This window comes from Gracilinanus agilis, chromosome 1, assembly GCF_016433145.1.
Source record: "Gracilinanus agilis isolate LMUSP501 chromosome 1, AgileGrace, whole genome shotgun sequence".
Lineage (NCBI taxonomy): Eukaryota > Metazoa > Chordata > Mammalia > Didelphimorphia > Didelphidae > Gracilinanus > Gracilinanus agilis.
In genome coordinates, this window is record NC_058130.1 from 352,240,242 (window position 1) to 352,254,136 (window position 13,895).

General features: G+C 38.5%; 1 protein-coding gene across 1 annotated transcript in view; it reads left to right on the forward strand.

Annotated features, from left to right (window-relative positions):
• Positions 1-967: 967 nt before the first annotated feature.
• LOC123231464 (mannosylglucosyl-3-phosphoglycerate phosphatase-like) overlaps positions 968-13,895 on the forward strand; it is an 83,538-nt gene continuing 70,610 nt past the window's right edge. Inside the window, exons 1-2 of the mRNA XM_044657722.1 lie at positions 968-1,155; positions 12,549-12,700. Of these exons, the coding sequence (XP_044513657.1) occupies positions 968-1,155; positions 12,549-12,700 (340 nt within the window). The remainder of the gene's footprint in view (positions 1,156-12,548; positions 12,701-13,895) is intronic.

Here is a 13,895-nt window from a genome sequence, read left to right on the forward strand (position 1 = left end):
ACCCCCTCTACCCTTTTCCTAGAGCAGCTGGTCGTTTGTCATTTTGTAGTTTGAGATGGGTATACTTAAAAATACTAGATTTTTCAGGTTTATTAGTCAAGAGCAGCATAATGGAAAATAAGAACTGGCTTTGGCTTCTGTAGTCAACACTTACTGTGAAATTCTGGACAAGTCACAATCTCTCTGGATCTCAATTTCCTCATACGTAAAATGAGGGGCTTGGCTTAGATCAGAAGTGTAGAACACTGCAGCCTGCCTCCTCCCCTCACCCTTCAAGTAATTGGGAAATATTTAACAAAATAAAAATTCAGTAGAACAGAGATCATGTTAATAATATCGTTTTCTAAGTCAGTGTGCAATCTGCAGTGATTCTGATGCATCGTTTAGTGACCTCCATTTCTATTTGACACCACGGACTCTAACCCCCCTACAGCTCTCCAGCTTTGGTTCCAGGAGCAGTTTTCTGACAGACGCAGGTTCTACCTCCCGGGTAAGGATCAAAGGAACCAAGTTCGTAAAAGCGTTTTGCACTCATAAGTCAAAAATCAGAAAACATACTGCCTTGGTTCTTTGCGATCATTAATGCCATTGTTGTTTGCTCCACAGTTCGAGTTAAAAAAAATTTTAAAAGTTGGTATTTTAAAACTCTCTAGCCATCAAGGACCCTGCTCTTCTGTCCTGCTAGGAGGCAATAGTCTCCGCCACCGCCCAGTTTCCGTTATTACTCAGCAACGGTCCCCTCTTGCCCCCAGCCCTTAGAAGTCACCCTGACCTCCACACCTGCGCAGTGGAAAGAGGGAGAGGAGTAGGCGGGCCTAGGCACGTGCAGGTCACGCTACCGCGGGCTTCCCCGACCTGCGCCACACCCTAGCGGTCCCCAGGGGCCCTGCCCCCAGAGCCACTAGAAGGCCCCAGCGGGGAAGCCAGAGGCGGAGCAGTGGCAGACGCCCTCGATCCCCTTGGGTAAATGGAGGCAGCCGACTTGGGCCCTAAGTCTGGGTCTCCTCCTCTTCAGGAACCCGACTTGGAGGCCCCTCCCCTAACCTCGGAGGTCATGCGCATTGAGAAAGGCCCTAGTGATCTCACCATCATCCATTTTAACGATGTTTACGACGTAGACCCAAGGGTTGAGGAGCCAGTAGGAGGGGCTGCCAGGTAAGCTCTCGCCCTCTTGCCTGCTTGCAGTCTGGGCCTGAACCCGAAGGTGTGGCGAGGCCTGAGTGGCGCCCTTAGCCTTCAAGGCCTCAGGGCTATTCTGGATGATGGTGCCACACGTGTCCCCTGACCCAGCCAAGAACTACTGGCCTGACCCCTGCCGGTCTGGACCTGCTACTGCAGCTGCTGGCCAAAGAGCAGGATGCCTGCTCCTCTGAGCTTTGCAGAAAAAGCTGGCTATAGCCCGATGGGGCCTTCACTTTCACATTACCCTTCCTAGCCACTTCCGCCAGAATGCCCTAGCTCCTTAAGTGAGCTAAGAGTAAGTGGAGGGTAGCATTAGGGATTTAGGCAAATGGGCCTGAATTACTCTTAAAAAAAAAAAAAGGGTTTTATTGTTGGCTTTGGTTTTTTTTTTTATATCACTATAAATTTCCCCAGGCTCTCTCTTCCTAGTGCTACTCCACCCTTTACCAGAGATTCATTTTATATATCAAGTAGTATTTTTTTAAAATGAGGGAAAAAAAACAAGCATGCCTGATACATAAGCTTAATCTCACATAGCCTTAGTTTCCTTCTCAGTAAAATAAAAAATGTAGATAAAAAATAAGAAAATTATTCTCCCCTAAAGAGTTGTTCTGCGGGTCAGATGTGAATAAAAGCAAAGCACTGTGCAAACTTTTAAGTTTTACATAAATGTTGTTTAATATTCCAGTCTAGTTTTCAGAATCCTTTGCTCTGAACAACAGTAGCAACAACAATTCTAATAATAGGTGCTTCCATTTCCTTTATTCATTTTTTTTAACTCTTTGCAGTCAGGCTTCCAAACTCATTCAACTAAACTGCTTTCTCTATAATTACTAACATTTATTTCTTAACTGCCAAACCTAATTGCCTTTTCTCAATCCTTATCTTTCTTGAATTTTTCAGTCTGACACTGTTGATCATCATCTAGTTCTTGATGTTCTCTTCTCCCTAAGTTTTCATTACAGTACTCTATCCTGGTTCTCCCTCCTGCCTAACTAGTTCCTTCTGTGTCTCTTTTGTGAAAATACTCTGGGTTCCCTAAAGTTGTTTTTGTTGTTGTTGTTCTCATTTGATCCTTACCAACTCTCTGGGGATAGTCCCATTATTATTATCCCTATTTTTACAGAGGAGGAAATGAATTCTGAAAGAGAAGTTAGTTAGCAGCTAACTTGTGGGGTCACATAAAAAATAAGGATTAAGAAAGGTATTTAAATACCTCTCTATTTGACTAATAGGTAGGTGCTATTATTATACAGATTTTACAAATAAGAAAATTGAAACAAAATTTAAATCACACAGCCATAACTGTCCAAGGTAGGATTTACACTTGTCTGACTGGTTCCTAGTTTAGGCTCTATAGACTGTGCCATCTAGTCGCCTAGTCTCTGAGGTATGGGGCTTTTTTCAGGAAGTTTCTCAGAAGGAATAGTGACCTAGAACACCTGTTGCTCCAATTATTTGGATAACAGCAGCATGCCATTGATAGGTGATGAAAAATGAGTTTTCCTAATTAGTAACTTGTGGTGGTATATAGATAGACGGATGGATGGATTGATGATCCTATGATGACCATAACAGTGTTCATTAGAGATGTTGCCCTGTAATTTTCTTTCCCTACTTTGCCTCTCAGGGATTCCAATTAGGAACTCCATTTTGGATCTTTTTTTTTTTTTTTTTTTTTTAATCCTTACTTCTACCTTAGAATCTATACAGTGTATTAGTTTCAAGGCAGAAGAGTAGTATGGGATAGGCAGTGGAAATTAAGTGACTTGCCCAAAGTCACACAGCTAGGAATTCAGAGCACTGTGACTCTGGTGCTACAGTGTTGCCCAACTTGGTCAGCATGGGCAGTTTAGGGCTTTTTAGCTCTGGAGTTGTCAGTCACGTGTTGGCGGTCTGTTGTAGCCCCTAGCAGACTTTTTCTTCTGACAGGCTGCTGCAGTGCTGGTGGTTTCTCTCATATCCCAAGGAAACTCTCATAGCCTAGATCCAAGATGTTTAGGCAGTGGGAGGAGGGAGAAAGGAACCTGTGTATGGAGCTGGGTTTTGTTACAATCTGTGTGTGGGGTTCTTGAGTCTTTTAGTGCACCCATTCTCTTTAGGGTCCATGAGCATCAGTTCATGTGATGAATTTATTTATTTAAACTTCTTTTAGATTCCAGGAATCCTAAACCATGGAGACAGTTGAACTTGGTCTTTGGTGCATAATTTTTGTTTTGAAGAGATTTGAGAAGATCAGAAAAAAATGTCTAGTCCTCTATCTCATTGCTCACATGACTTCTCCTTCCTCTAAATGTTTATATTATTTAATAATGTTCAATCCTCAATGCTCTATTCTTTTTTCTCTATACCCTTCCCCTGTATGTTTTAATCTAAGCAATCTCAGGAATTCTAAATGAAGCCAAGGGAAAATATGTTGTCATAACCTTGACTTTATTGATTTAATTATTTATCTGAGAATAAAAGCAAGAGGTCCTGATGATGTGATAGATGGCTAGTTGAGATATGAAGCATGATCACTTTTGTATTTGTACTCCCCAAGTCCAAGATAGTCAGTAGTTCCCAGCACATAGTGGTGTTTTTAATTGATTGATTCCAAGTTGTCACGTGCCTAATGCTAATGGATGTTTTTTCATTGCTATCCTATATCATCTTCTTTACATCTTTTTTCGTTAATTCCTTTAATATTCTTGACCTTTTGTTCTTCTAAGTGACATTTTCACTATTTTTTTCTATTTCAATAAAATAATATTTTAGTAATTTCATTGGGATGATGCTGAATAAGTACTTTTATTAAGTAGAATTGTCATTTTTATTATATTGGCTTACCCAACTGTGAACAACTAATCTTTCAATTTTCAAAATTCAAATAAACTAATCATTTAAATTTGACTTTATTTGTATAGAAAGTGATTTATAATTATGTTCATATAGATCCTGGGTGACAATGTGTATTCCCAGTTATCTTATTATCTTATTTTATATATTATATATTGTTTATAGTTATTTTAAATGAGCTGTCTTTTATCTCTTCTTGCTGGGCTTTGTTAATGGTATATAGAAATGTAGATGATTTATGTGATTTTTTTATTTCCTGTTACTTTGCCAAGTTTATTATTTCAGCTATCTTTTTAGTTGAATCTCTAGAATTTTTCAAGTGTCCATCATATTATCTCCAAAGAGAAATAGTTTTATTTCTTCATTTCATTCTGATTCCTTTAATTTCAATTTCTTCTTTCATTGGTAGCTTTCTAGTACAATAATGAATAATATTGATGTCAATAGGCATCTTGGTTTCATTCCTGATCTTATTGGGAAGGTTTTTAACTTATCCCCATTATAGGTAATACTTATAGATGGTTTTAAGTTGACACTTCTTATCATTTTAAGGTAAAAATCTATTCTAATGCTCTTATTCTAATGCTTTCAAGTGTTATTAATAGGAGTAAGTGTGGTATTTTGTCAAAGCTTTTTCTGCATCTATTGATATCATGATTTTTGTTAACCTTTGTTATTGACAATAATCAATCATGTTATTAGTTTTCCTTATATTGAACCAGCCCTGTATTCCTGGTATTAATCCCACATGGTCACAGTGTATAATCTTTATGATATATTGTTGTAGTCTCTTAGCTAGTATTTTATTTAAGGTTTTTGGATCCCTATTCATTAATGAAATTGGTCTATAATTTTCTTTCTCTGTTTTTGTTTTTCCTGGTTTAGGTATCAGCACCATACTTGTTTCATAAAAGTAGTTTGGTAGAACTTTGCCTCTTATTCCAAATAATTTATTTAATATTGGAGTTAGTTGATCTTTAAATGTTTGGTATAATTTGTAAATCGATCTGGTCCTCTGATACTTTTTTCTTAGGAAGCTCATTTGTGGCTTGTTTGATTTATTTTTATTAAATAGGCTTATTTTAAATGCTCTTTTTTTTCTTCTGTTAATGTAGGCAATTTATGTTTTGTAAATATTCTTTCATTTCATTTATATTATTACATTTGTTGGCATATAATTGGACAAAATAACTCCTAATAATTGCTTTAATTTCATCTTCATTAGTCATGTATTCATCCTTTTCATTTTTGATGCTAATGATTTGTTTTCTTCTATTCTTTCTAAAATCATATTAACCAGTTGTTTATCTGTTTTGTTTTTCATAAAACCAACTCTGATTTTTATTTATTAATTCATTGGTTTTCTTAAATTCCATTTTGTTAATCTCATCTTTAATTTTCAGGATTTCCAATTTTGTGTTTAATTTGGGATTTTTAATTTTGTTCTTTTTCTAATTTTCTTAATTGCATATTCAGTGCATTGATCAGCTTTCTCTATTTGATTGATGTAAGCATTAAGGAATATAAATTTTCCTCTGATTGTTACTTTTTTTATCCCATAAGTTTTGATATGCTATCTCATTATTATCATTTTCATTAATCAAATTATTTTGAGGAGCAAGTATATGGTACAGTGGATAGAGCTCTGGGTTTAAAGTCAGAAAGATTCATCTTCCTGAGTTTAAATCTGGCCTCATCATTAGGCATATGATACTTGTTAAAATCACTTAACCCTGTTTTCTGTGAAAAATTGTTTATTGTTTCTATGACTTTTTCTTAAGGATTAGGTTATTTAGTCTCCAATTAATTCTTAATCTCTGTTTCCATGGCCTTTTTTTAAATATAAATTTTATTACATTATGATCTGAAAAGGGTGCATTTAATATTTCTGTTATTCTGCATTTAACTATAAAGTTTTTATGGTTTGGTGTGTGGTCAGTTTTTGTAAAGCTGCTGAGTACCACTCTCTCTGTCAATCCTATACATCATTGATGGTCAAACTTTTTAAAGAGGGGGCCAAAGGAAAGGAAATGCTCATCTGTCAGTCTGTTCCTAAGGCAACTTTCGAAGTTTCATTGTATTGTATCCTACTTATTGTATTCGTCAGATTAGGAATAATGTCACACAGCTGGATAGAACATTTCAGGGGGCCACATCTGGCCTGTGGGCCATAGTTTTCCCATTACTGCTCTAGATTATCTAAAATTCTATTCATTCATCATCTTGATGTCTTATGTATTTTTTTTTAAACCCTTGTACTTTGGTGAGACAACTCGTAGGTGGAAGATTGGTAAGGGTGGGCAATGGGGGTCAAGTGACTTGCCCAGGGTCACACAGCTGGGAAGTGGCTGAGGCCGGGTTTGAACCTAGGACCTCCTGTCTCTAGGCCTGACTCTCACTCCACTGAGCTACCCAGCTGCCCCTGTCTTATGTATTTTTGGCTAGATTTATCTAGTTCTGAGAGGAGAAGGTTGAAATCCCCTAATATTATAGTTTTGCCATCTTATTTCCTGTAATTCATTTACTTTTTTTCTTGAAAAATTTGAATCTTATAGCATTTGATGCATTTATGTTTTCCAGGTCAGTTGTTTTTGTAATAAGACGTTTAAAATTCTCTTCAATTTTTCATTCTTTTAATTTTTGTTTTATTATTTCTTGATGTCTTATGAAGTCACTAGCTTTCTCTTGCCCATTTATAAGTTTTAAGGATTTATTTTCTTCTCTTAGATCTTTTTCCAGTTGACTGATTTTCTCTTCCTAACTTTTTGGCTTTTCTTGCATTACTTATTTCTTTTCCTGATTTTTCTTCAGCCTCTCTTACTTGATTTTTATAGTTTTTTAAAGCTCTTTTAAGAACTCTTTTTTGGATTTGTGACCACTTTACCTTTTTTTTTTGAAGCTTCTGAAGTAACTATTCTGTTGTCTTCTGAGTTAGAACTTAATCTTCTCTATCACCACAATAGCTATGAATGGGCTCTTTTTCTTTCTTTTTTTTTAAACAGCCTATTTCTTGACTGTTAACTTTATTTGGAGCATAGGGAGTAATATCTCAGGCTTTAGGTTTTTTCTATTTTCTGATTTCTGTCTGGGAACCTTTGACCTCTTGGTTCTCCTAATCTTCTATAATCCAAAGCCATATTTGGTCATTGCTCCTTAGGCTCAGGTCTGTGAGTGATCTCAGTGACTTTCTCCATCCCTGATTATGACCAGAGTCCCCAGCACCACTACCACCATACACACTCTTCTGATGGTCCTTTCATGACTATAAACATCAGTTTACCACTCTGAAACCAAAACCAGGGTCTCTGCTGTTTTGTGAACGACCACAACCAGCAGGGCCCCAACCCTCTGTGACTACATTCACTGAGACACACTCATTCCTCCTTGTCCACAGCCACAGCCTGAGAGATCAAGTCTGGTTGACTTGTCAGTCCCCCATCCAGAGCCAGTTGAAGGCTCTCACAATCTTCCTCTGATAGTTGCTTAACTCCTATATTGCCTACACAGATATCCCCAGGGCTTGCTATTTGTTGACTCTACAGTATCTGTCCAGAAATATCTGCACTTCAAGCAGGTTATAGCACTTTCTCAGGAGGTTAGATCTTTTCCAAAGGATTCCCAAGTTATCATAGACTAGATGACTGCTTTACCTCGACTTTTAATTATTTCTGCCACTCTATAATTCATTTTGAGACATTATTTAAAGTTATTTGTGGGGGAATTCGAGAGAGTCAGGTAATTTCCTGCCATTTTCTGCCATCTTCCCATAATCTTTCCTCTATATGTGGTTTGTTTCAAATAGACTTCAGTATATATCTATTGATGCTCAAGTTGTGGTATAAGGAAAATCATCAAGGAAACAGATTGGAAAAGATCTCTTGATATATGTTTGGTCCTGAGTACAGTACTAATGCTACTGAAATTTAAGAACTAGAAGGAGGCCTCTAGTACATTGAGTTAATCCTTTGTGTAGGCTTCTTGGGAGAACATGAACAAAAATTGCACAGAAAAAGGTGTGGGTGGGTTGTACAGAGGAAAGAGTCACATTAATGAGAATTCTCCCAATGAAGATGAGGATGAAAATTATAGCAGTGGACAGAAGTTCATTGGACCATTTCTTCATCTATAAAATGAGGGAGTTCATCTATTTTATCTCTCAGATTTCTTAATTCTATGAATAGTTTAGTTATCTAAAAGAATATTTATAAGTAAAAGAGTAAAAAAGACCCATTTACATATTTAGACCAGGCCCTGAAGCAAGAGTTCTTACTTTAGAGTTCATGAACTGGTTATTTTAATAATTTGATTACAGCATTTTCATAAGTCAACCTGGACTTCGCCTGATGGAAGGACAGAAAATCAGATAGATCACATCACAGTTTCCCGCAAGTGGAGAAGAAGCCTTCTAGATGTTAGAGCAAGACGTGGTGCAGATGTGGCCTCGGACCACCAACTCCTGGTGGCAACTTTTAGAATCAAGTTGAAATCATTCAACGACCTTTCAGGCAGATTACAGCATAAGTTCAATGTGCAAGATCTAAAGACCAGAGAGGAAAAAGAAGCATTCAATTGCGAAATCAAGAACAAGTTCGCGGCCCTGACAGGACTCACGGGAGAGACAGTCGAAGACCACTGGACCAAACTCCAGCAGACCTGGAAGACCACCTGCGCAGAGGTCCTGAGAAAGAGAGAGAGAAAGCGCAAGGAATGGTTAACACAAAAGACATGGGCCAAGATACAACAGAGAAGAGATTTGAAACAGAAGATCAGCCAGTGCCAAGATCAGCAGGAGAAAGAAGAACTTTGAACACAGTACTGGGAAATTAACCGTCAAGTCAAGAAGAACACAAGATATGACAAGAGACGGTTCATTCACGATATGACCGAGGAAGCAGAAACAGCAGCGGGGCAGGGGAACATGAAGAGGCTATACGAAATAACAAGAACTCTATCGGGAAAGAACTACAACCCTAGCAAGCCAGTGAAGGACAAGACTGGCAAGACAATAACAAGCGATGCAGGGCAGAGAGCCCGATGGGCAGAGCATTTCGAAGAAATCCTGAACCGACTGCCTCCACCAACTGTTCCAGACATACCACCAGCCACCGAACTGCTTCAGGTGAACACGGGCCCACCTACCAAAGTTGAGATCATCAAAGCCATCAAGACCATGAAAAATGGTAAGGCTGCAGGTCCAGACGGCATCCCCCCTGAGGCACTCAAGGCAGACCCAGAAATGTCAGCGGAGATGCTACAACCCCTCCTGCAGAAGATCTGGGAACAGGAACAAGTCCCGACAGACTGGAAACTAGGCTACCTGGTGAAGCTACCCAAGAAAGGTGACCTATCCCAATGCAGCAACTGGTGAGGAATCATGCTTCTATCCGCTCCCAGCAAAATCCTGACCAGAGTCATCTTAGAAAGACTGAAGAAGGCCTTGGACAAGAAGCTGAGAATAGAACAAGCAGGGTTTCGTCAGCACAGATCATGCACTGACCATATCGTCACCCTAAGAATCATCATCGAACAGTCCATCGAGTGGCAGTCCCCCCTCTACATGACTTTCGTGGATTTTGAGAAGGCATTTGACAGCGTGGACAGGAGCATCATCTGGAGATTGATGCAACATTACGGGATTCCTCCGAAGCTCATCAACATCATCCAGCAGCTATACGAAGACTTTACCTGCCAGGTCATCCATAATGGGAAACTGACGGCTCCCTTCAAAGTAAAGACCGGAGTGAAGCAAGGCTGCATGCTTTCGCCCCTTATCTTCTTGATGATGGTCATGGATTGGACCATGAGAAGAATTACCAAGGACAACAATACGGGCATTCAGTGGACTCACAACAAGCAGCTCGAGGACCTTGACTTCGCAGATGACATCTGTCTCCTTTCTCACAAGCAGCAGGATGCGCAAGCCAAACTTGCATGACTCTCTGAAGAAGCGGAGAAGACAGGTCTGAAGATCAACAAGAAGAAGACCGAGGTGATCACAGTCAACAGCACACAGGACCTGCCAATCCAACTACAGGGAGAAAACATCAAGGAGACGGACCACTTCATCTATTTGGGTAGCATAGTCAGTAAGGACGGTGGGGCAGATGAGGACATCAGAAACCGAATCAACAAAGCCAGACAGGCATTTAACACCCTGCGGTCTGTCTGGATCTCCAAAGCTCTGTCCCTCCTCACTAAGCTCCGAATCTTCAACACCAAAGTAAAGGCCGTCCTATATGGATCAGAAAGCTGGAGAGTGACGAGCGCTAACACCAATAAACTCCAGGTCTTTGTTAATAGATGTCTACGTCACATCTTGAACATCAGATGGCCTGAAAAGATCTCCAATGCTAGTCTCTGGGAAAGAACAATCCAGTATCCCATTAGTCAGGATATAAAGAAACGTAAGTGGAGATGGATAGGACATACGCTACGAAAACCGGAAGACAACGTAGCCAGACAAGCATTGAGCTGGAACCCTTCAGGAAGGAGGAAAGTTGGAAGACCAAAACAGACCTGGCGAAGATCTGCCAAAAATGAAACAAAAACAGTCGGAATGACATGGGCCCAGCTGGGGGAAGTTGCCCAGAACAGAGTCCGATGGCGTGAGATGGTAGCGGCCCTGTGCTCCTAAGGAGTCAACAGGAATAATAATAATAATAAATAAAATTTCATTATAATTGGTTTCCTTTATAATACTCTATATTTCACAATTTAAAAATAAAAATTCCAAGAATGGATCCATAAGTTTTACCAGACTGTCAAGAGTTCCACAACACAAAATACTTAAGAACCTATGCCCTAAAGAGAAGAAACAAACTGTATAATTGGCTACATTTTGCATCCAATGCCAAATAATAGAATAAGTTTATATAGATAAACAAAATATAAAATACATTTCTCTCTGTTCTGGAGTTATGCTCAGGGGAGCATTAATTTTTAATGTACTTTAAGTTTCAATATATTATTTGTACTGAATAAACTAGCATTTGTTGAGCACCTACTATGTACCAGATACTATGCTAGGCACTGGGGATATCAGTATGAAGAATAAAATAATCTCAATCAGTAACAAGTGTGAAGTACATTCTAATAGAGGAGATCACAAGCACATACATACATACCCACACACATACATATATACACACATGTGTACCTATATATATATGTTTTATATGTGCATATATAAAACATAGCATAAATATAAAGTGAATATAGTCTGTATATTGAGATATAAACTTTATGTAACGTAGGTCTCTCTTTTCCCCAACGGGGAGAAAATACCTCGGGGTGCTGAGATCCCTAGAGAGTTCCATCCCATTTTCCCAGAACCAAGAGTTGACCAAGGTGCCTTAAAATCAAGATAATCTTTATTAAGCAAGGACATATATGCACATGGGAGGAAATTCATCTAATCCCAATAAGCACTCATGAGTATAATTAACTAGCAATTACTTTTACAATTCTTAGTAAAGGGAGGCAAAAAAGGGGGCTGGAAGGGGCCGATCCAGATAGGGATCTGGGATAGTACTTGGAGAAAGTTCTCAGGAACCAGGTGACAGATTCCCAGGTGCAAGGGACCTGCAAAGATGCAAAGACATCTCTGGTATACATTTTTAGCCTAAGACAGCAAGATAAGAGTATGAACTGACTCAGTCTCAAGGTTTCAGTAATAAAATGACCCACTGAGTCTTAGGGCCAGATGTTCCAAAGTTGAGGCCAAGTGATAAACTCACTCAGTTACACAAAGGCCAAGGATTTTTGGCTAGCTCATTCCAGAGAGACTGAGAGGACTGTTATGGAATGAGCCAGTGGCAGGTGGACTTCAGCCAAGCTGTAATTTTCAAAGACAGTTTCTCCAGGTTACACTAGGTCACAAAGACAATCAGTTTCTCCAAATTTCTCTGAGTCAATCTTACATATTTTTGTCATTCTCTTAGAAGGGCAACTCTAAATTATCAAGATAATTATCAAGATAATTTATACAATACATATTTTTAATATGACTGCTTTGTCAAAAATGCTTTTGTTATTTTAGATAATTTAAAACCAATGTTAAAGCAATGTCTTGATTTACATCATGAAAGCCATTAGGAAAATGTTATTGACTTAACAGAAGTTTAGTTTTTTAGTCAATTTTTCAGACTATTGAATATTGATATATATATATATGTATATATATATATATATATCAGTTAGCAGTGTGTTATGCAACACCTTGGAAACAAAATCAAATTTGGAAGACATTTGGGTTTCCTCTGTTCTACAAAATAATGTAATTGCTGTCTGGGAAAAAATTATTTAGAGATTTTTCTAATGCCATTATATACTTCATTAATGCTAAAACTCAAAATACATTAAGGTTAATGCTCCCCTGGGCATAGTTCCAGAGCAGAGGGAAATTATATACTTCATAATTCAAATAAAATATTTTATTTAAGCTTTATTGTATTAGTAAATATTTTAACTTATTTTTTACATTTTAAAAGGGCATCTAACAACCTTGTGAAAAATTCTGTTTCTTTTAGATTTGCAACAGCTGTAAAAAAGTTCAATTTCCTGAATCCACTTTTAATTTTTAGTGGAGACTGCCTAAATCCTTCAATATTAAGTACAATAACAAAAGGAAAACACATGATTCCTATTTTAAATGAATTGGGAGTTCAGTTTGCAGTCTTTGGTAAGTAAATATAATTTATTTTCATGTTGAAAATCACAAAATACATAACAATATTTTTAAGTTGGTTCCATTATAAGAAAACAAAACCATTAAATTCCATATAAGTGATCATTGGTAGTATATTATTTAGTTCATTTAAATATTATTCTGTTCTTCCTATGTTGTCAAATCATTGGAACGAAGATATTGCGTAAGCTAATTACATAGAATTAGAGACAATTATCATTTTATTAATTGTAGAATTAGAGAAGTTTAGACTGAGATAGATTCTGGGAGGTAATCCGAACCAAATTATTCCTGATGTGTGAACCTTTTCTAAAGCATCCCCAATGATCAGCCAGTTGTTTTTTGAAACCTCTCTATATCCCACGTCATCTCATTTTGTGATTGGAAAAGTTTTAATTGTTTGAATGTGCTGGAGTTGAATGCTGGGAACTGAGATGGTGGAGTATAGGATGTTCTGCTCCCCTGATCCCTCCATGCACACACACAAAAGAAAATAAATTGCCTAAAAACAAAGGAAAGCTGGAAGAACATGTCTTACTGAGGTAAGAGGAGAGAGTAGCCCAGACAGCACAGCATTTATGAGAATTGCCAGATCTTGGAGCAGCCCATGACTCTGCCAAAGGCAATGAAACTTCAGAGCAGGAGCAAACCCAACCAGTCACTACACACAAGTAGAGAAGACAGGAAACCTACAAATACTCATGTGGCATGAGTGCCCTGGGGCTACAAGGGAGCCAAGAGGTGGAACTGGAAATATAGTATTCTACTCACTCCCATGTGGCAATAGAACCCTGTGCTACAGAGAAGTAGAGAAGGGGAACTGGAAGTATTATGAAGTAACCCCCTCATTCCCACCTGGCAGCAGAGTACCTATGGTGGCAGAGCCCAAAGGTAGGGAGCCTGTCTGGCCTAGGTCACTTGTCAGGGGCAGGGAAGCCACAGAATGGGAATTAACAAGCCCACAAAACAGTGGGGAAACCTAGTAGCATGGGGTGCTGAATATAGCTATATAAAACATCTGCAAACCTTCCAAAGCAAGCCAGCAGGGCCACTTCCTTGACAGACACACTGTGAGGAACAAGGACAGCCAGTCTTACCCCAAGTATCAAAGAAGAGTATTCTGCAAGCTTGAAGCAGTGCTCCCTCTACCCCAGAAAGCAAGAAGAACCTCAACAAATAGATAATGTAA